This window comes from Odocoileus virginianus, chromosome 28, assembly GCF_023699985.2.
Source record: "Odocoileus virginianus isolate 20LAN1187 ecotype Illinois chromosome 28, Ovbor_1.2, whole genome shotgun sequence".
Classification (NCBI taxonomy): Eukaryota; Metazoa; Chordata; class Mammalia; order Artiodactyla; family Cervidae; genus Odocoileus; species Odocoileus virginianus.
This window is the reverse complement of record NC_069701.1, coordinates 39,317,848-39,336,804: the sequence shown is the minus strand read 5'-3', so window position 1 is coordinate 39,336,804 and position 18,957 is coordinate 39,317,848. Positions and strand designations below refer to the sequence as shown.

Below are 18,957 nucleotides of genomic sequence, written 5' to 3'. Positions count from 1 at the left end.
CCTCTCAAATAAGCTCTGAGGAAATGCTCTGAAGAGGTCAGGTAGGAGCTAGGATATATAGGAGGTTATGCGACAAAAACCACGTAGTGGGAACATCAAAATATTACTGTTACAACAATGAAAGAAAATCAGACATGCCAAAGTTAATGAATTTAGTGCTTTTCTAGGTATGGGAAGCAAGAATCTAGGCTTAGTGAAATCATTCCTTTGATTCACACCTGAACTGTCTAGGGCCAGCATCGTTTTCTCCATCCTGAGTCTCCTCGGGGAGCAGAGTCCGGGGCCGCCGCAGTGATTGAGGGCAGCAACATCCTTTATTTACTGATGTGGCAGGTGATACTCGTCTATGGAGCACTTTTGTGTGCTGTTGGCCATTTGTATGTCTTCTTCAGAAAAAAAAAAAAAAGCACATTTAGCTCCTGTTCTCTTTTTTTTTTTTTTTCGCCTCAAGGCATATGGGATCTTAGTTCCCCGAACAGGGATTGGACCTGCACCCTCTGCATCCGAAGCACGGAGTCTTAACCACTGGACTGCCAGGGAAGTCTCCCCTACCCAGTTTTAAAGCGGTTTTTGTTGTTGCTGTTATTGAGTTGTATGAGTTCTTTATGAATTTTGGATATGAACCCCTTATCAGATGCAAGCCTTGAAATAATTCCCCCACATGCCATAGGCTGCCTTTTTATCATTAATTTATTTTTATGGCTGCGCTGGGTCCTTGGGCTGTGCCTGGGCTTTCTCTAGTTGCAGTGGGTGGGAGTTACTCTCACAGGCCTCACCTTGTGGTGAAAGTGAAAGTCGCTCAGTCGTGTCTGAGTCTTTGCGACCCCATGGACTACACAGTCCGTGGAATTTTCCAGGCCAGAATACTGGAATGGGTAGCCTTTCCCTTCTCCAGAGGATCTTCCCGACCAGGGATGGAACGCGGGTCTCCCGCATGACGGGCGGACTCTCTACCAGCTGAGCTTCCAGGGAAGGCCTCTCCTGTCGTGGCTTCTCTCATCTCGGAGCACGGGCTCCAGAGCGCGCAGGCACAGATTTCAGCAGTGCTGGCGCTCAGGCTTAGCTGCCCCCTCAGCACGTGGAGTCTTCCTGGACCAGGGATCAAGACTGTGTCCCCTGCGTTGGCAGGAGGATTCTTTTTTTTTTGGCAGGAGGATTCTTAACCACTGGATCACCAAGGTAGTCCTAAGAGTGCCTTTTTATTTTAATTGTTTCTTTTGCAGTGTTCAGTTCAGTCATTCAGTCATGTCCGACTCTTTGCAACCCCATGGACTGCAGCACACCAGCCTTCCCTGTCCATCACCAACTCCCGGAGCTTACTCAAACTCCTGTTCATTGGGTTGGTGATGCCATCCAACCATCTCATCCTCTGTTGTCCCCTTCTCCTCCTGCCTTCAATCTTTCCCAGCATCAGGGTCTTTTCTAATGAGTCAGTTCTTTGCATCAGGTATAGAAACTTTTAAGTTGATATAGTCCTACCTATTGATTTTTTTTCTTTTGTTATTTGTGCTTTTGATGTCATAACTGAGATGTTATTGCAAGACCCATATTGAGAAGCTACTGGTTTTTTTTTTTTCCAAGCTTTAAACTTTTTGTTTTGTATTGGGGATATAGCCGATTAACAATGTTGTGGTAGTTTCTGGTGAACAAGTAAGCAACTTAGCCATACTTACACAGTATCTTTTCTCCCCCAACCTCACTCCCATCCAGGCTGGCATATAACATTAAATAGAGTTCCATGTACTATGCAGTAGGTCCTTGTTGGTTATCTATTTTGAATATAGAAGTGTGTACATGATTCTCAGGAGCTACTACATTTTCTTCTAGGAGTTTTATTAGGTATTATGTGTCTTTGCCTACAAACACCCATATAGTCAGAGCTATGGTTTTTCCAGTAGTCGTGTATGGATGTGAGAGCTGGACAATAAACAAGGCTGAGAGCCAAAGAATTGATGTCTTTGAACTGTGGTGCTGGAGAAGACTCTTGAGAGTCCCTTGGACAGCAAGGAAATCAAACCAGTCCATCCTAAAGGAAATTAACCCTGAATTTTCATTGGAAGGACTGAGCTGAAGCTGAAACTCCAATACTTCGGTCACCTGATGTGAAGAATCAGCTCATTGGAAAAGACCCTGATCCTGGGCAAGATTAAAAGCAAGAGGAGAAGAGGGTGGCAAAGGATGAGATGGTTGGATGGCATCATCGACTCAACGGTTCAAGAGTTTGAACAAACTCTGGGAGATGGTGATGGACAGGGAAGCAAAGAGTCAGATGTGACTGAGTGACTGAACAACAAAGTGTCTTTGATCCATTTCAAGTTAATTTCTGTGAGTACCTTCAGAGAGAGGTCCAATTTCATTTTGAGCATGTAGTTATCCTGTTTTCCCAGCACCATCTGTTGAAGAGACTATCCTGGAATCAATACTTTAAAAAGTTTCCCAGGTGTTTCTAACCAGACAGATACCCAGAGCTGTGGAGTGTCACCTCCAGCAGAGGAGAAATTTCCTGGGCTCTCACTGAAACCCCGGACCCAGTGTCCAGTCAGAAGGGGGCAGGAGGCTCTGAACCCTGCCGCAGTGTGGTGCTGGGGGTGGTCGCCCCACTGCAGTCCAGCAGTCCCCGACTGCTTTGCAACCACATGGATTGCAGCACGCCAGCCTTCCTCGTCTTTCACCAACTCCCGGAACTTGCTCAAACTCATGTCCATTGAGTCAGTGATGCCATGCAACCATCTCATCCTCTGTCATCCCCTACTCCTCCTGCCTTCAATCTTTACCAGCATCAGGGTCTTTTCCAATGAGTCAGTTCTTCACATCAGGTGGCCAAAGTATTGGGGCTTCAGCTTCAGCACCAGTCCTTCCAATGACTATTCAGGACTGATTTCCTTTAGGATGGACTGGTTTGATCACCTTGCAGTCCAAGGGACTCTCAGGAGTCTTCTCCAACACCACAGTTCAAAAGCATCAATTCTTCCCTGCTCAGCAGCCTTTTTTATAGTCCAACTCTCACATCCATACAGGACTACTGGAAAAGCCGTAGCTTTGACTAGACAGCCCTTTGTCGGCAGTGATGTCTCTGCTTTTCAATCCCTGGTTTACAGGTGAGGAAGCTGAGGCACAGAGAAGTGGAGTTAATCTCCAGAGTCACAACAGAGGGAAGTGGCAGAGTGGGGATTCGAACTAGCACCTCCCATCCCTGAGACCACTGAGGGACACACGGGTGCTCCCCTACACGCAGAGACACGCAGACACAGAGACCTAGAAACAGACACGGACACGCACACACACACACACACACACACACACACACACACACACGCCAGGCACGCCCTCGGCCGCGCAGGGCCTCCCCTAGCGGAGGAGGTGGCCCGGGGGCGGGGCGCGGCCAGTCCCGGCGCCCGGAGGAAGTGCCGGCCCCCTGCCTGGACTCCCGGGCGAGTCCTCCCGCGGGTCGGGCCATGGAGGCGGAGCCGCCGCTCTACCCGGTGGCGGGGGCCGCGGGGCCGCAGGGCGCTGAGGACCGGCTCGGAGTCCCCGACGGGCCCGAGGCCCCGGTGAGCGGGGAGGCGGATGGCGTCGGGGCGCGGGCACCGGGAGGGCCTGGGTCTCCCCGGCGGGAGTGGGATGCGGCCCCGGGGGGCGGGGGCAGCGGGGCTGGACGCGGGAGCGGCCGGGATGTGCCTTTGCGAGCGGCAGTGGTGCCCCGCAGCTGGACGAGCTGGTGGGCGCGTACCCCAACTACAACGAGGAGGAGGAGGAGCGCCGCTACTACCGCCGCAAGCGGCTCGGCGTGCTCAAGAACGTGCTGGCGGCCAGCGCGGGCGGCATGCTCACCTACGGCGTCTACCTGGGTAGGTGGCCGGCGGCGCGCCCCGCTGGGGGCGGGCTGGGCCCCGGGCCCGGCGAGGAGGCACTGCCCACGGGCTCCGCGCGGGGACCCAAGGCTCCCCCATCCTCCTCCGGCTCCATCTGCGGATCTGTTTCTCAGGGAAAGAGAAACCTCGGCCTTCCTTCCTCTTTCACTTCTCCGTCTGCGCCCTCGCAGATGCAGCTGCGGCGCTCCCTCAGTGGGGGCATCCCGGGGTGGGGGCCAGCCTCGGCCCTCGAGAGTCTGTGGGCGGCTCAGGGGGCCCTGGGCGGATCTGCTGCCATCCTCGGGGTTGGGGGCATGGGGGCTCTGGGGTCCGAAAGTCTGGCAGAGAGACTTTCGGCAGGGGAGGGGGGAGTCTAGATTCCAGTCCCCGTCGTTGCCACTGCCCGGTGGGACCTGGGCCTCCCGGCTGTTCTCCTGGGTGCTGCAGTTAGGGATCCCTTTGGTGCCTGGAGCTCCCTGCTGGGCTTTGCATTCCGGCCTCTGCTGGGTTGCCCCAGAGCCAGGCGGCCCCCTCCATGCCCGCTCCCTGCCCCCCAGGCCTCTTGCAGATGCAGCTGATCCTGCATTATGACGAGACCTACCGCGAGGTGAAGTACGGCAACATGGGGCTGCCCGACATCGACAGCAAGATGCTGATGGGCATCAACGTGACGCCCATCGCGGCCCTGCTCTACACGCCGGTGCTCATCAGGTGCGCCGGCCACCGTCCCTGCCGGGGCTGGGCTGCCCGCACTCCGACCTTGAAGGGGTACAAGGACTATTGGACATCAGGGTCTCCAGCTGCCCTGGTGTTCCTGGGGGCTGGGGAGAGGCCTTGCTGACTTGGAGGGGTGAGAGAGAAGGGGTGAAACCCAGGTTTGGGGAAGAAACAAGAGCTTTGACCTGGGACACCGTGGGTTTCAAGCAAGAGAAATTCGCTCTGGCTCCTTCCTTCAGCTTGCCTGTACCCCACATGGCATCATTCTCGTGCCCTGCTTTGTGGCCTGGAGCCACAATGAGCTTATGAGGTCAGGGCTGTGGCGTTTCTGGAAAGAATCTGATCAGCCAGCAAAGCCCAGGGACACACTCCAGGACCCATCAGCGGTGGCAGTGTTGAGGGGCATTGCTCACTGCAAAGGGCATGGTTGGGCTGGTGCCCTGGGGGTGTCTACTCCAGACCTGAGCCTTACTGGCATCCGGGGCCATCGCCGGGCCCTCCACAAGAACCTAACCACCAGGTGGTAGGTCTGTGTTCAGATGGGACCCAGAGATCAGTGCGTATACTGGATCTCTTCCCCTGTCTTTCCAAAACAGGAGCAACCCCACCCCACTCCCAAGCTTCTGGGCTGTTTCCTTGTCTTAAAATTAAAGAGAGAGAGGGGGTGAGGGAGAGAGAGAGGCTGAGAAAGAAAGAAAGGAAGGAAGGAAGAAAACCTCCTAGGATAAATTTTCAGACCTGCCCTGACTAGGTCAGAGGCATATAAAAGGCTTTATGGCTCTTGAAACCTATCACTGTTATTCACAGCAACCTCATTTCCTTTGTGCTGGGCACTTTATAAGTGTATCGCATTCCCTACAATCCAAGGTGGATGCTCTAATCTTAGACACAGGGAGGCCAAGAGATTGAACCGATTCCCACAGGCAGAAGTGCAGACTGGAAAGCCTGAACCCAGGCAGAGTGACTTGGAACCCCCACGCTTTCCCTACCCCCATACTCCCAGGTGGACTTTCCAAAGGACTGTACCACCTGCCTGAGCACTGACTGTGTCATTTTAAAAACCACAGCCTCACCAGCAATGAGTGTTAGTAGTTTTACTTTTTGCAGTTTCAAAATGTACAGTGCAGTTTCGGTGCCCTTCCCCAAATAGATCAGGGGAGGCTGAATGTCTGTTTATTAGATGGCAGTTCAGTTCAGTTCAGTCTCTCAGTCTTGTCCGATTCTTTGTGACCCTGTGGACTGCAGCATGCTAGGCTTCCCTGTCCATCACCAACTCCTGGAGCTTACTCAAACTCATGTCCATTGGGTCGGCGATGCCATCCAACCATCTCATCCTCTGTTGCCCACCCCCTTCTCCTCTTGCCCTCAATCTTTCCCAGCATCAGGGTCTTTTCTAATGAGTCGACTTTTTCACATCAGGTCGCCAAAGTACTAGAGCTTCAGCATCAGTCCTTTCAATGAATACTCAGGGTTGACTTCCTTTAGGATTGACTATTTTGATCCAAGGTGCGTGACCACATGATCATGGCTATCTAGGTCATTAAGACCTTTTTTGTATAGTTCTGTGTATTCTTGCTACCTCTTCTTAATCTCTTCACAAGCAAGTATACTCCAATAAAATAAAATAAAATAAAAAAGAACCAGGACCCTATTGTAGAAAAGATAGCAATTGTATCAGAAAACCAGAGTCACTGAACTTTGAGCTTGCTGGAAACTCAAAGAAAGGAAATAATGAGCACAAATACTCAAAACAGACAAACAAAAACCAGAACGAAGCTAATCCCAAGATCAGAGGGGTGGTTTCTAACCTGATCAGCCTCCACGCTCTGAATGGGCCCTTATCCTGTCATTTGTCAACCCCTTCCTAACACAGTGTGACACTTTCCAAGAGCCAGTGAGGCTGTTGTTCTAGGAGCCAGTGAAGAGGAAATTTCCCAACTGACCATGCTGGACTGAAAGGGCAAAGTGCAGAGGGGACGTGGCGCTAGGGCTCTCTCCGTGGTCCTCAGTTTTCCTCCACCCAGTTTCCTGGGACAAGTTCCTTAGACATTCGCTTTGGGTCCTGCAGTCACTTTTCGTGGGTAGAGGAGGGGCCTTGTGTCCACAGGCCACTGTCTCCTGACACCTTCTCCTCGCTTTATCTCCTCTATCCCTGCGGTGGCCATGAGAAGCTCGCAGCTGGGGCACGATGCACATTACATCTGTGTGGTTACAGTGGCTCACCCGAGGCCACCAGCAAGTCCGTATCTCTGAGACTCTAGTTCAGGTCCCTCGATTCCAAGGCCAGGGGTCTCTCCCCACCTCACCCAGCCTCAGGAGCTGGGACCCAGAGTTGTGGCCCCTGTGGTCTGGGGCCGCAGCTGCCTAGGTGGCCCGTGGTGCCAGCATCCTTCCTACCACCTGCAGGTTTTTTGGCACCAAGTGGATGATGTTCCTGGCTGTGGGCATCTATGCCCTCTTTGTCTCCACCAACTACTGGGAGCGCTACTACACGCTTGTGCCCTCAGCCGTGGCCCTGGGCATGGCCATTGTGCCCCTTTGGGCCTCCATGGGCAACTACATCACCAGGTGAGTCTGGTGGGCAGCAGGGTGGAAGACTGGGAACCCAACAGAGCTGTACTGCCCACTTCAGCTGGTGGACCTTAGGCCAGCCTTATTTGCCCTCTGGGCCTCAGCTTCCCCATAGGTGGGACACAGGCCGGGTAGCACATATGCTTGGGTACAGAAAGTAAGGCATCTGGCTGACATAGAGTTGGGGAAAGCCTTCTCTCCTTTGTGGTCCAGGATGGCCCAGAAATACTATGAGTACTCCCACTACAAGGAGCAGGATGAGCAGGGCCCCCAGCAGCGCCCACCACGGGGCTCCCATGCACCTTACCTCCTGGTCTTCCAAGCCATCTTCTACAGCTTCTTCCACGTGAGTGCCATACCTGGGGACCCTGGGGGCAGGCTATTCCAGGCCCAGAATCACATAGTGCAGCCCATCCCACAGTCTTTCCAGCCCTCTAGTCCACTGCCCTTTCTTAGGCCAACCCTTGCTTGCTTACCTCTAGTGACAGAGACCTCATTACCTCACTGTCCATGGTGCTGACCAGGAGGAAGTCCTCCTGCAATGGGCACCCCCCACCACCGGACTGCCCCCCAGAGGTGGGAGGGTCCCTGTCCTCCCAAGGCTGTGCCCAGACCCCTCCCAGATGGTGCATGTGCTCTCCGCCTGGTTCCACGCCCCACACTTGACCCACACCACCCTCTGCCCACAGCTGAGTTTCGCCTGTGCCCAGCTGCCCATGATCTACTTCCTGAACCACTACCTGTATGACCTGAACCACACGCTATACAATGTGCAGAATTGCGGTTAGTGCTCAGGGGGGTGGGTTCCCTAAGGTCTGCTCGCCTCCCCCACTGAGTCACCTGGCAGACACTGGGCCCTTAAGGGCGGAAAGGATGCCCTCACTCACAGGATCCAGAGCTGAGAGCCTGCTGTCACAGCTCTGGAGATCAGGAAAAGCAAAGGGCCTTGTCCTTAGGACGTCTGACTCAGCCTGGGCTCAGGGTAGGGTGCATCAGGGAAGGCCGCCTAGAGGAGGTGCCGTCTGGGCTGAGGCTGCCTGTGGAACCTCTCAGGATCAAGTACACCCTCAAGGCAGGGAGATAGATGTATGGAGGTGGGCGGTGGGCTGGCAACCTGGGGAGAGGTACTTTCAGCCTCCTTGGCCCTCACCTCCAAAGTGCTTTCCAAAGGAGCCCTGCCTTTGCAGGCACGGGTCCTCCGCCACCCCCGCTAACACTCCCCGCACCCGTCTGCTTGGTCCCGTTTCGTTATGGCTGAGTTGCCAGTGTGCCCTGCTCCCTGCCTCACGATGCCCCCCACCCTCCCGTTTCTCAGGCACTAACAGCCAGGGCATCCTTCTCGGCTTCAACAAGACGGTTCTGCGAACGCTACCGCGGAGCCGAAACCTCATTGTGGTGGAGAGCGTGCTCATGGCGGTGGCCTTCCTGGCCATGCTGCTGGTGCGGCCCGGGGTGGGGGTGTGGCGGGGTCGGGTCTGGGGCTCCTGACGGGGAGCGAGGCGGCTTCGTCTGAGTCCGGAGTCAGGGCTGAATCCTCGGAGGGGACCTGAGCCTAACGCTGGGCTTGAGGCTCGGAGGCGTGGCCGATGCCTGTGGACTGAGAGAGGAGTTGGAATACTGGAGGCCAGTGAGAGAAGGTCCAGGCCAGATCCAGGGTCGAGCTGGAGACAGGGTCCTGGAGGACTGGTTATGACACAGGGCGGAACCGGGGTTGAGGGGAATGGGGGGACGGGGCGAGGGTCCGAGGTGTGGGTCCGAGGTGTGGCTTCAACCTGGGGGCGGGGCCGGGAGGCCAGTCCTGGGATTTGCCGGGGGTGGGGCTGGGGCTGAGAGGGCGGGGCCGAGTTCAAGGGGCGGAGCCAGGACTCCCGGCTGCCCGCCCCCTCCCTCACCACCTGGCCCGCAGGTGCTGGGCCTGTGCGGAGCCGCATACCGGCCCACGGAGGAGATCGACTTGCGCAGCGTGGGCTGGGGCAACATCTTCCAGCTGCCCTTCAAGCACGTGCGCGACTTCCGCCTGCGCCACCTCGTGCCCTTTTTCATCTACAGCGGCTTCGAGGTGCTCTTTGCCTGCACTGGTCTCGCGCTGGTAAGTGCAGCCTGCAGAGGGTAAAGCCAGATAAAGTCCACGACATTTGAACTTTGGAAAAACAAGTTTCGAATAAGTTTCAAATAAGTTTCGAATTGATCAGTCAGTTCAGTTCAGTGGCTCGGTGGTGTCCGACTCTGTGACCCCCACGGACTGTATGTAGCACGCCAGGCCTCCCGGTCCATCGCCAACTCTGGGAGTTTACCCAAACTCATGTCCATTGAGTCGGTGATGCCATCCAACCATCTCATTCTCTGTTGTACCCTTCTCCTCCTGCCTTCAATCTTTCCCAGCATCAGGGTCTTTTCAAATTTCGAATTTATAAGTATGTGTAATACAAATACAGTCAGCCCTCCACCTGTGCAGATCCACAGGGCCCACAGTACTACCGCATGTTATAGAAGAGACCTGAGCATCCACAGAGGGCATCCGCAGAGAGTCCTGGAGCCAACCCCCCGAAGACACCGAGGGACAATCATAGGCCCAGATATCCTCTCCCTCTCCTTTTGCCTCTCTCCCCCAATCCCCGTGTACCTTGGGAAAGTTACTTTCACCTCTCCCAGCCTGCTTCCTCATCTGGGAAGTGTCTAATGACTCACTTCCAGTTGAGACAGAATCGGGCCCAGAAAGTGTTTGGTTCCATACGGGTTCCAACCTTGGTGTCTGGGGCCACTGTCCAAGCATTCCCTCGTGGTCTATCCCTAAGGAAACTCCCCACAAGCTTTGGAGGAAGTTGGCCCTGTGGTGGCCGTTGAGAGGGCAGGGTGTGGCCTGACCTGAGTGAAAGAGCCTGGGCCAGCTGACCACCAACCTCACCCCCGTCCCCCTTAGGGCTACGGCGTGTGCTCGGTGGGGCTGGAACGCCTGGCGTACCTCCTCGTGGCTTATAGCCTGGGCGCCTCGGCCTCCTCGGCCCTGGGCCTGCTGGGGCTGTGGCTGCCACGGCCGGTGCCCCTGGTGGCTGGGGCTGGACTGCACCTGCTGCTCACTCTCAGCCTCTTCTTCTGGGCCCCCAAGCCCCGGACCCTGCAGCACATCTGGATCCTCTACGCAGTAGCCGTGCTCTGGGGTGTGGGCAGTGCCCTCAACAAGACTGGGATCAGCAGTGAGTACAGCCGTGGCCCTGGGTAGCTGGACAGGGGATCCAGTGGCTCCTTGGGTCAGTTGTGGGGAGCACAGACATCCCAGGGACAGACGTAGGGTCGATGGACGCTCTGGAGGGCTGTCATGAGGACTGTGCCCTGGTGGGTGCAGGTGGGATCCCTATGCACACTGTTGGTGGGGGGAAGTCCCGTGGACACTGCAGGGACAGATGGGGGCTGTGGACACCCTCAAAGCAGGTATGGAGTCACCTGCATGAACATCCTGTCGACTCCCAGGGCAGGCATGGGATCCAGGGTGACATTGTGTGGTTCCGTGAGCTGAGTATGGGGCTCTGTGGACACCCCTTCAGTTCAGTTCAGTTCAGTCGCTCAGTCGTGTCCAACTCTTTGCGACCCCATGAACTGCAGCACGCTAGGCTTCCTTGTCCATCACCAACTCCCGGAGTTTACTCAAACTCATGTCCATCGAGTCAGTGATGCCATCGAACCATCTCATCCTCTGTCGTCCCCTTTTCCTCCCGCCTTCAATCTTTCCCAGCATCAGGGTCTTTTTCAATGAGTCAGTTCTTCACATCAGGTGGCCAAAGTATTGGACACCTGTTAGGAATCATGTAAAAAAAAACACTGGGGAGGCCTTATTTCATACTAGGGGGCAGGGTCCACCTTGGCATAGTTTTCAGAACACTGGAAACATACCAAGGTCTCTTCCCCAGAACAGGTCCGTTGCATCCCAGAATAATAACCAGGGTGTGTCCATTAGGGGGCTCACTGGAAAAGTCCCTGATGCTGGGAAAGATTGAAGGCAAAAGGAGAAAGGGTCAACAGAGGATGAAATGGTTAGTTAGCATCACTGACTCAATGGACATCAGCTTCAGCAAATTCCGGTAGATGGTGAAGGACAGGGAAGCCTGGAGTGCTGCAGCCCACGGGATCGCGGAGTGGGAGACGACCGAGTGACCGAACAACAACGAACCACTAGGGGGCAAGCCAGGACCGGTTTACAACAGCTTTCTAAGGGCTCTTGCCAAGGGCTGGGACCAGCGCAGGGCATGGGGGGGTCCCCAGAGGGAGAACCGCAGCTCTGGGCCCCACCTGGCTCCTCTCCCCTCTCTGCCCTGCCCTGTCTGCAGCACTCCTGGGAATCCTGTATGAGGACAAGGAGAGGCAAGACTTCATCTTCACCATCTATCACTGGTGGCAGGCTGTGGCCATCTTCACCGTCTACTTGGGCTCAAGCCTGCCCATGAAGGTGAGGACCCTCCCTACTTGACTCCCTAGACAACAGGTACTTTTGAGTGCCCACCCTGGCCTCACAGACCCTGAAAGGCATTCTCTGTCCGAGAGCCAGACCCTGGGCAAAGCCCACTGGCTTGTTACTTACTGCTTCATCTCCTGCCAGCCTCAGTTTACCCGTGTCTGAAAGGGTTCATGGTTTGCCCTCTAGCCTTGTGGGCATGTCCCAGCTGCCTTGTGGGCTGTTTGGCCACCTGTTAACTAGATGTTGGGCTCCGAGCTGGATGCTGAAAGTCTGTCTCCCTTCTTGACCCTCAAGGGTCCTGGCCAACTTTAAAAACAATGAAAAAATTTTTTTATTTATTTGACTGCACTGGGTCTTAGTCGCAGCACACAGGATCTTAGGTGGAGCATGTGGAATCTAGTTCTTTGGCCAGGGATTGAACCTGGGCCTCTCGCATTGGAAGCACAGAGTCTTAGCCACTGGACTATCAGGGAAGTCCCTGGTGAACTTTTTTTTTTTTTTTTAAATGAAATAGCATAGGGAATAGCAGGGAGTATGCCTGTGAATATGTGTGAATGTACTGCCTTATGATGTAAAATTATTTCTGACTGCCTGTTACAGTCAAACCCTGTAACAAGTGTCACTTACGGTCCTCAGATGTAAGGGAGAGAGTAATTTAAGCCCTGTTAAGGCGGGCCAAACCTCCCTTCACGTCTACCCCGGGAGGCAAAAGGATTATCATTACAGTAAGGGAAACCGAGGCCCTGAGAAGTAGGGTGGCCATAAAGGACAGGGCTGGGGTTCGGGCCTTGCCGGCAGGACAGTACCCAAGAAGCTTGGCTGGACCCCTGGAGGAGGGACTGAGCGTGCCTATCCGGGCGAGGGGCTGGGCCGGGAGGGCCGCGGCCGGTGGCCCGCGGGTCCCCTGCATTCTCCCCGTTTGCCCAGGCTAAGCTGACGGTGCTGCTGGTGACGCTGGTGGCGTCCGCCGCCTCGTACCTGTGGATGGAGCAGAAGCTGCGGCGGGGCGTGGTCCCGCGCCAGCCCCGCATCCCGCGGCCCCAGCACAAGGTGCGCGGCTACCGCTACCTGGAGGAGGACAACTCGGACGAGAGCGACGCGGAGGGCGAGCGCGGCGGCTGCGGAGGCGGCGGCCGGGGGGACTGCGCGGAGGAGGAGGCGCCGCCCGCGGGGCTACGACCCGGCCCGGAGCCAGCCGGTCTCTACCGCCGGCCCTGCCCCTACGAACAGGCGCAGGGAGGCGATGGGCCAGAGGAGCAGTGAGGGACCAAGCGTGATCTCCGGCCTAGGTTTAACGCGTCTCAGGTCGGGGCCCCTCTGATTCCGCGCGCCAATTTCATGAAGGACCCTCTGCGCGCCCCGCCCCGGGTTCAGGAACGCCCCTCCCAGAGCCTGGCCACCTGGAGCTTGGGATCCTCCCCGCAGCCTCTTCCAAGGCGGGCTGGGTCCTCGAGACCCCTCCGCCAGGCCCAGGGTTCAAGAGACCGCACAGCGGAAATCCTCCTCTGACCTTAGGGGTCCTCTCTCCACGACCCCCTTCCCGGCCCCAACCCCGGGGCAGGGACCCCGCCGTCCCGCCCCAGCTCCCGGCTCCAGGTCTGGGCCTGCTTTGCACATTCTATCCCACGGTCCGCCAAGATGTACGACTTTAAGAAAATGGACAATAAAGAGATTTTTGTATTTTCCTGATTGGGAAGCGTGTCGTGGGTGAGCAGAGATGGCCCGGCGTGTGTGGCCGGGTGACCTAGCCGACTGGGGCCCTGGGGTCGCCTGCCTTGAGCTGAGGTTGGGGAGGGAGGGTCCCCTAAGCCCCGCTCACCAGGCCGTCCGCTCCTGGAGGTACCGCCCCTCCCCACCCCCGCTGGCTTTTGCCAGTTCCACCCCACCCACTCAGGACAAAGAGGCGCCTGGGGGTCGTCAGTAGGGACCTCAGGGGAGTGTGATGGGACAGCCAGCCCGCCCCCCCCCCCCCCCCATGGTCTAGAGGAGGGGATGGAATCCTGCAGCCCAGGTCCCGCTGCCCCCTGCTCTAACATCCCCAGCCCTCCTGCCCCATCCCCATCTTTTCTTTACCCCTTGGGCCGCTTCTGCCCACAGCTCCCCAAGGGACTCCTTTTGGGGCCAAGTCCATTTCTGAGCCATGTGAGGGTCACCCCGTGTCCAGTATGGGCCTGGGGCACTGATGTCTGAGCCCAGCTAAACTTGGCTGCTGGTTCTTCCGGGGTGACAACCTACTCTGTGATGTCCATGAGGGATGCAGATGCTGGTGGGAGGGGGCAGACCCCTATCCCCCGAGGTCACCCACCACTGTGGGGAGAGGGGACTGAGATCCCACTGTGAGGGGAGGCAAGGGGACCACAGGAGGGTCCTGGAGCCCAGCTGCACCCCAGCAGATCCGTACCAGCAATGCTGGAGCCAAAGCATTCCTCCTCACACCACATCCACCCCTGGCTGACTCCCAGACCCTTGTCCACACCCACTTCAGCATCGGTCTCCTAGCTTCTTCCACCCACTGTGGCCCTCTCTCCTTTGCCTCCTGCAGACCTCACTTGAGTTTGGTTCCAGCAGCCTCAGAGGGCCCTGGAGCCAGACTCTTGAACTCAGATAGGGGGTCAGCCCATCTGAGCCACTTTCCTCCTCTGTAAACAGTATCTGTGGTGGCACCAAGGTCCTCAGAGCTTGTAGGAAACTCACAAGGGCACAGAGGATATTTTAAATTGTCTAAAATGTGGACATCTCCCCGCTCTGAGCAAATTCACAGGTTCAGCATTAGATGACACCACAAATCCTTTCATGTCACATCTTTGAGAAGGTGGGTTTCCTGTGGTTTCGGGATAAAAAAATGGACATGACCATGGAGCAAGAAAGGAGACCGGGGGTGTCCCATCTGATTCCAGGTTTGAGAAGCTGACTGGTGAACACAGCCAGTTTGTAAGTCACAGTGGTTATTGTTGTCGAGTTATTATGTCATATCCGACCCTTCTGTGACCCCATGGACTGTAGCCCACCAGGCTCCTTTGTTCATGGGGTTGTGAAGGCAAGAATACTGGAGTGGGTTGCCATTTCTTTCTCCAGGGGATCCTCTCAATCCAGGAATCGAAACTGAGTCTCCTGCATGTGTCTCCTACATTGTAGGTGAATTCTTTACCACTGAGCTACCAGTGAAGCCCGGTGGTTATTAGCGAAGGAAATAAAAATGCCATTTTTTCTTTCTTTCTATTGGTGTGTATTATTCAATATATTTTCTAAGTGACTATTAAGTTATTAGATCATACTTATTTATTGATTGGACCTAAAATAATTCACAAATAGAACAGTTAGATATTTCTTTTGGCTTAGGAGCACTGTGAAAAAATTACTGAGACACTGAGGGTTTAGGACCAGGGAACGCTTGGGCAGCTCTGTGTTAGCAGAGGGCTGGCACGGAGTTACCCACAGGGAGTCCCTCGTTGGACCCTGGGCCCCCCTCCTGCCTTGTCCAGAGAACTGCAGCATCTTTTCTGGCCCCAGCCTGGGGACGGAGATTAAACCTATGGTCTGTGATGCCCCAGGCCCTGCTCTGAACCAGCATAAACTAGTCACCAAGTTGTTTTTGGCAGATTCGAGGATCCTGCCATATAGGAGGGCAGCGAGGCCCACTCCTCTCCACAGCCTCCCCAGCAGGTGATCTCTAGACTCAGACAGATGGAGGGGCTGAAAACTGCCTGCCTCATACACAGACTTTCAATGACAAGCAGACCCAGACTGGGTCATGCGGGGGGGGCTGGCACCCTGTCCTCCCCGTTCCCCAGCAGTATCTGGCATGGAAGGCAATATTCTCTGATGGCAGATGTGATGACCTCCTTCTGGCAGGGTTCCAGCCAGACAGAGCTGGGCAACCAGATGCTTGAGCCATAAGCAGTGCAGGGCATCATTTGGAAATGTGTGGGTGCCTGGGCATGCCAGGCAAGCGAGGGGAGGGGAAGACAATGGATCTACAGCTGGCCACAGTTCAAAGTCATTTCCAGGGATGAGCCCAGGCACGCGGAGCAGCCCCCTGGGTGAGAGCATGACTTCCAATGACAGGCCTTGCAGGTGGGTAGGCTCACCATCAGGAGACTTCACACCCCCCTCCTACTGCTCCTGGCACTTGGACAAGACCCACAGACAGACACACGGAACAGGCCACAGCCATAACAAGCAACACACACACACACATACACACCCAGAACAAGCAGGATAACTGTCACAGCAGCAAGCCCCAGCCGGCCAGCTCTTACAGGGACGCCTAATTAAGCCATCAGATGTGGATGCTCCATCCCTTGGCAGCTCCAGGTCTGGTTGTAAAGTATAATATTGATGTCTCTGTCACCTCTGGGTAAGGGGACCGGGTGGCCGTCTGGAGTCCAAAGTGGAAAGTCAGACTCAGCATCATGGTCTTGGCTTCTGTGATTCTGTGTCAATCTGCCCTTGGGTAATTTTAAAAATTATATGATTCCAAGACTCTACAGTGTAAGATTTTAACAATCTTCTCAATATGGATTTGCCTCTTCTAGACATTTCATGTAAAACAAATCATTCAACATGTTCCCTTTGATGTCTGTTTTTTTTTTCCACTTAATCTAATGTTTTCAAGTTTCATCCATATTGTAGCACATGTATAGGTCCTTCATTTTTTAAAAAATAGACTATATTTTAGAGTGGTTTTAGGTTCACAGCAAAGCTTCATTCCTTTCTAAGGTGGAATAATATTCCATTGTATGGATACACCATATTGGTTTATCCATTCATCCACCGATGGACATTTGGGTTGTCTCTACATTTTGGCTGTTGTGAATAATGCTTCCATGAACATTCATGAACAAATATTTGTTTGAACACCTGTTTTCAATTTGGGAAAGTGTACACCTAAGACTGGAATTGCTTGGTCATGTGGTACCTATGCTAAACTTTTTGAGTAACTGCCAAACTCATTTCTAAACCTGAGGCATCATTTGACAGTCTCACCAGCGGTGTATGGAAATTCTAAGTCTACACACCCTTGCCAAGACTTGTTATTTTCTGTTTTTATGGTTTTTTGTAGTTGTTATTTCATTATAGCTACCCTAGTGGGTATGAAGTGGTACCTTATTGTGTTTTTGATTTGAAATTCTATAATGATCCGTGAGACTGGTCATCTTTTCATGTGCTTTTTGATCATTTGTATATCTTCTTTGGAGATAGGTACTTTGCTATTCAGGTACTTTGCGCATATTTAAATTGGAATTTTTACTTCTTGTGGCTGAGTTGTGAGACTTCTTTATATATTCTAGATATATAACCCTTATCAGATTATATTGCAAATATTTTCTCACATTCTGTAGGTTGTCTTTTACTTTCTTAATAATGTCCTTTGATGCACAAAAGTTTTCAATTTTTGTAAATCCCAGTTTATCTATTTGTTCTTTTGTTGTTCATGCTTTTGGTGTCATATTTAAGAATCCATTGTGAAATCCAAGGTTATGAAGATTCACTCCTATGTTTTCTAAGAGTTTTATTGTTTTAGCTTCTATACTAGGTTGTTGATACATACTGAGTTAATTTTTGAATATGGAATTAAGTAGGTAATCAACTTCTTTGGCGTGTGGTTAGTCTGGTGTCCCAACACCATTTATTGAAGAGACTATTCTTTCCATAGTTTCCCTAGTGGCTCAATTGGTAAAGAATCTGCCTGCAATGAAGGAGACCCGGGCTTGATCCCGGGATGGGGAAGATTCCCTGAAAGAAGGAATGCTACCCACTCCAGTACTCTTCCTTCTTTCTTTTCATACTGGACGATCTTGGCATCCTTGTTGGAAATCAACTGGTCATAGATATTTGGGTTTGTTTCTAGACTCTTAATGCTATGTTATTGGTCTATCTGTCAGTCCTTAAGCAATAATCAAAATGTCTTTAATTGCTATAGTTTGTAATAAGTTCACACATCAGGAAATGTAATGTAAGTCCTCTAACTTTGTTTTTCTTTCTATATACATTTTTTGCTATTTAAAAGATGAGGATTGGACTTACAATTACATATGAAGATTGGCTTTTCCATTTCTACAAAACATTAGAGTTTTGATAGAGATTACATTGTATCATAGATCATTTTGAGGAGCATTGCCATATTAAATATTATTCAGTTTTTCATCTCTCAGGCCTTCACTTCCAAGGTGACCAAGGAAAAAGAAGGAACAACAGTCAGGCCAAAAAGGGCGGTGGCCACGTGCAGCCCACCCACGGAGTCAGCTGTGCCCGGTGTGCGCTCAAGGACAAGGCCATTAAGAAGTTCATCAAAACATAAGTTCATCAAAACATAACAGAGATTGCGGCCGTCAGGGACATTTCTGACGCAAATGTCTTCAATGCCTACATGTCTCCCAAGGTGTATGTGAAACCACAATACTGTGTGAGTTGTACCATTCATAGCAAGGTAGTCAGGAACCATTCCCGCGAAGCCTGGAAAGACTGAACACCCCCAGCCCAATTTAGAACGGGGGGTGCTGCCCCATGACCTTTGCCAAAGACCAAGTGGGGAGCTAAGTCCCTAATGACCAAAGAAAAACTGCCCTCTGGAAAAAGGTGAAGTCAAAATTATATTTTAAAAATCTTAAGTTTTCCAATCCATGAACATGGGATATCTTTCCACTTATTTATATATTCTTTAATTTCTTCCTGCAGTATTTTGCAGTTCAGCGTAAAAAAATTTCCCCTTCCTTGGTTAAATTTATTCCTAGGTATTTTATTCTTTTGGATGATATTGTAAATAGAATTGTTTTCTAAATTTCCTTCTCAGATTGGTCACTGCCAGCATATAGAAACACAGCTGATTTTTGAGCATTGATTTTATATCCTATAACTTTGCCAAATGTGTTTATTAGCTCTAGTAGTATGTGTGTGTGTGTTCTATGGGATTTTTTTTCTTAACCTCACCACGTGGGTTGCAGGATTTTAGTTCCCTGACCAGGGATCAAACCCAGGCTCTTGGCAGTGAGAGAGTGGAGCCCTAATCACTGGACCACCAGGGAATTCACCATCTTTGGAATTTGTTTATGTGTAGAATCATATCATCAGCAAATAAAAATTGAATTACTCTTAAAAATATTTATTTAGGCTGCACTAGGTCTTCACTGCTGTGAGAAGGCTTTCTTCAGCTGTGGCAAGCAGGGGCTACTGTTAGTTGTGGTGTTCAGGCTCCTTATTTCGGTGGCTTCTCTTGCTGCAGAGCATGGCTCTAGGCATACTCTAGGCTTCAGCAGTTGCGGCTTGTGGGTTTAGCTGCTCCACAGCATGTGGGATCTTCCCAGACCGGATCTCGAACCTGTGTCCCCTGCATTGCAGGCAGATTCTTTACCATCTGAGCCACCAACT

The 18,957-nt window shown here is 52.9% G+C and overlaps 1 protein-coding gene and 1 pseudogene across 1 annotated transcript; both read left to right on the top strand.

The window, feature by feature from the left end:
• Nucleotides 1-3,389: 3,389 nt before the first annotated feature.
• On the top strand, nucleotides 3,390-13,278 carry UNC93B1 (unc-93 homolog B1, TLR signaling regulator). Its single transcript, XM_070457739.1, has 11 exons — nucleotides 3,390-3,551; nucleotides 3,707-3,848; nucleotides 4,409-4,562; nucleotides 6,975-7,136; nucleotides 7,353-7,485; nucleotides 7,829-7,922; nucleotides 8,455-8,579; nucleotides 9,046-9,228; nucleotides 10,060-10,333; nucleotides 11,462-11,580; nucleotides 12,517-13,278. The coding sequence occupies exons 1-11, from the start codon at nucleotides 3,456-3,458 to the stop codon at nucleotides 12,850-12,852; spliced, it is 1,818 nt and encodes a 605-aa protein (XP_070313840.1). The 5' UTR covers nucleotides 3,390-3,455; the 3' UTR covers nucleotides 12,853-13,278.
• A 3,446-nt stretch (nucleotides 13,279-16,724) lies between these two features.
• On the top strand, nucleotides 16,725-18,172 carry LOC110129396 (small ribosomal subunit protein eS26-like; annotated as a pseudogene).
• The last annotated feature ends 785 nt before the right edge of the window (nucleotides 18,173-18,957 follow it).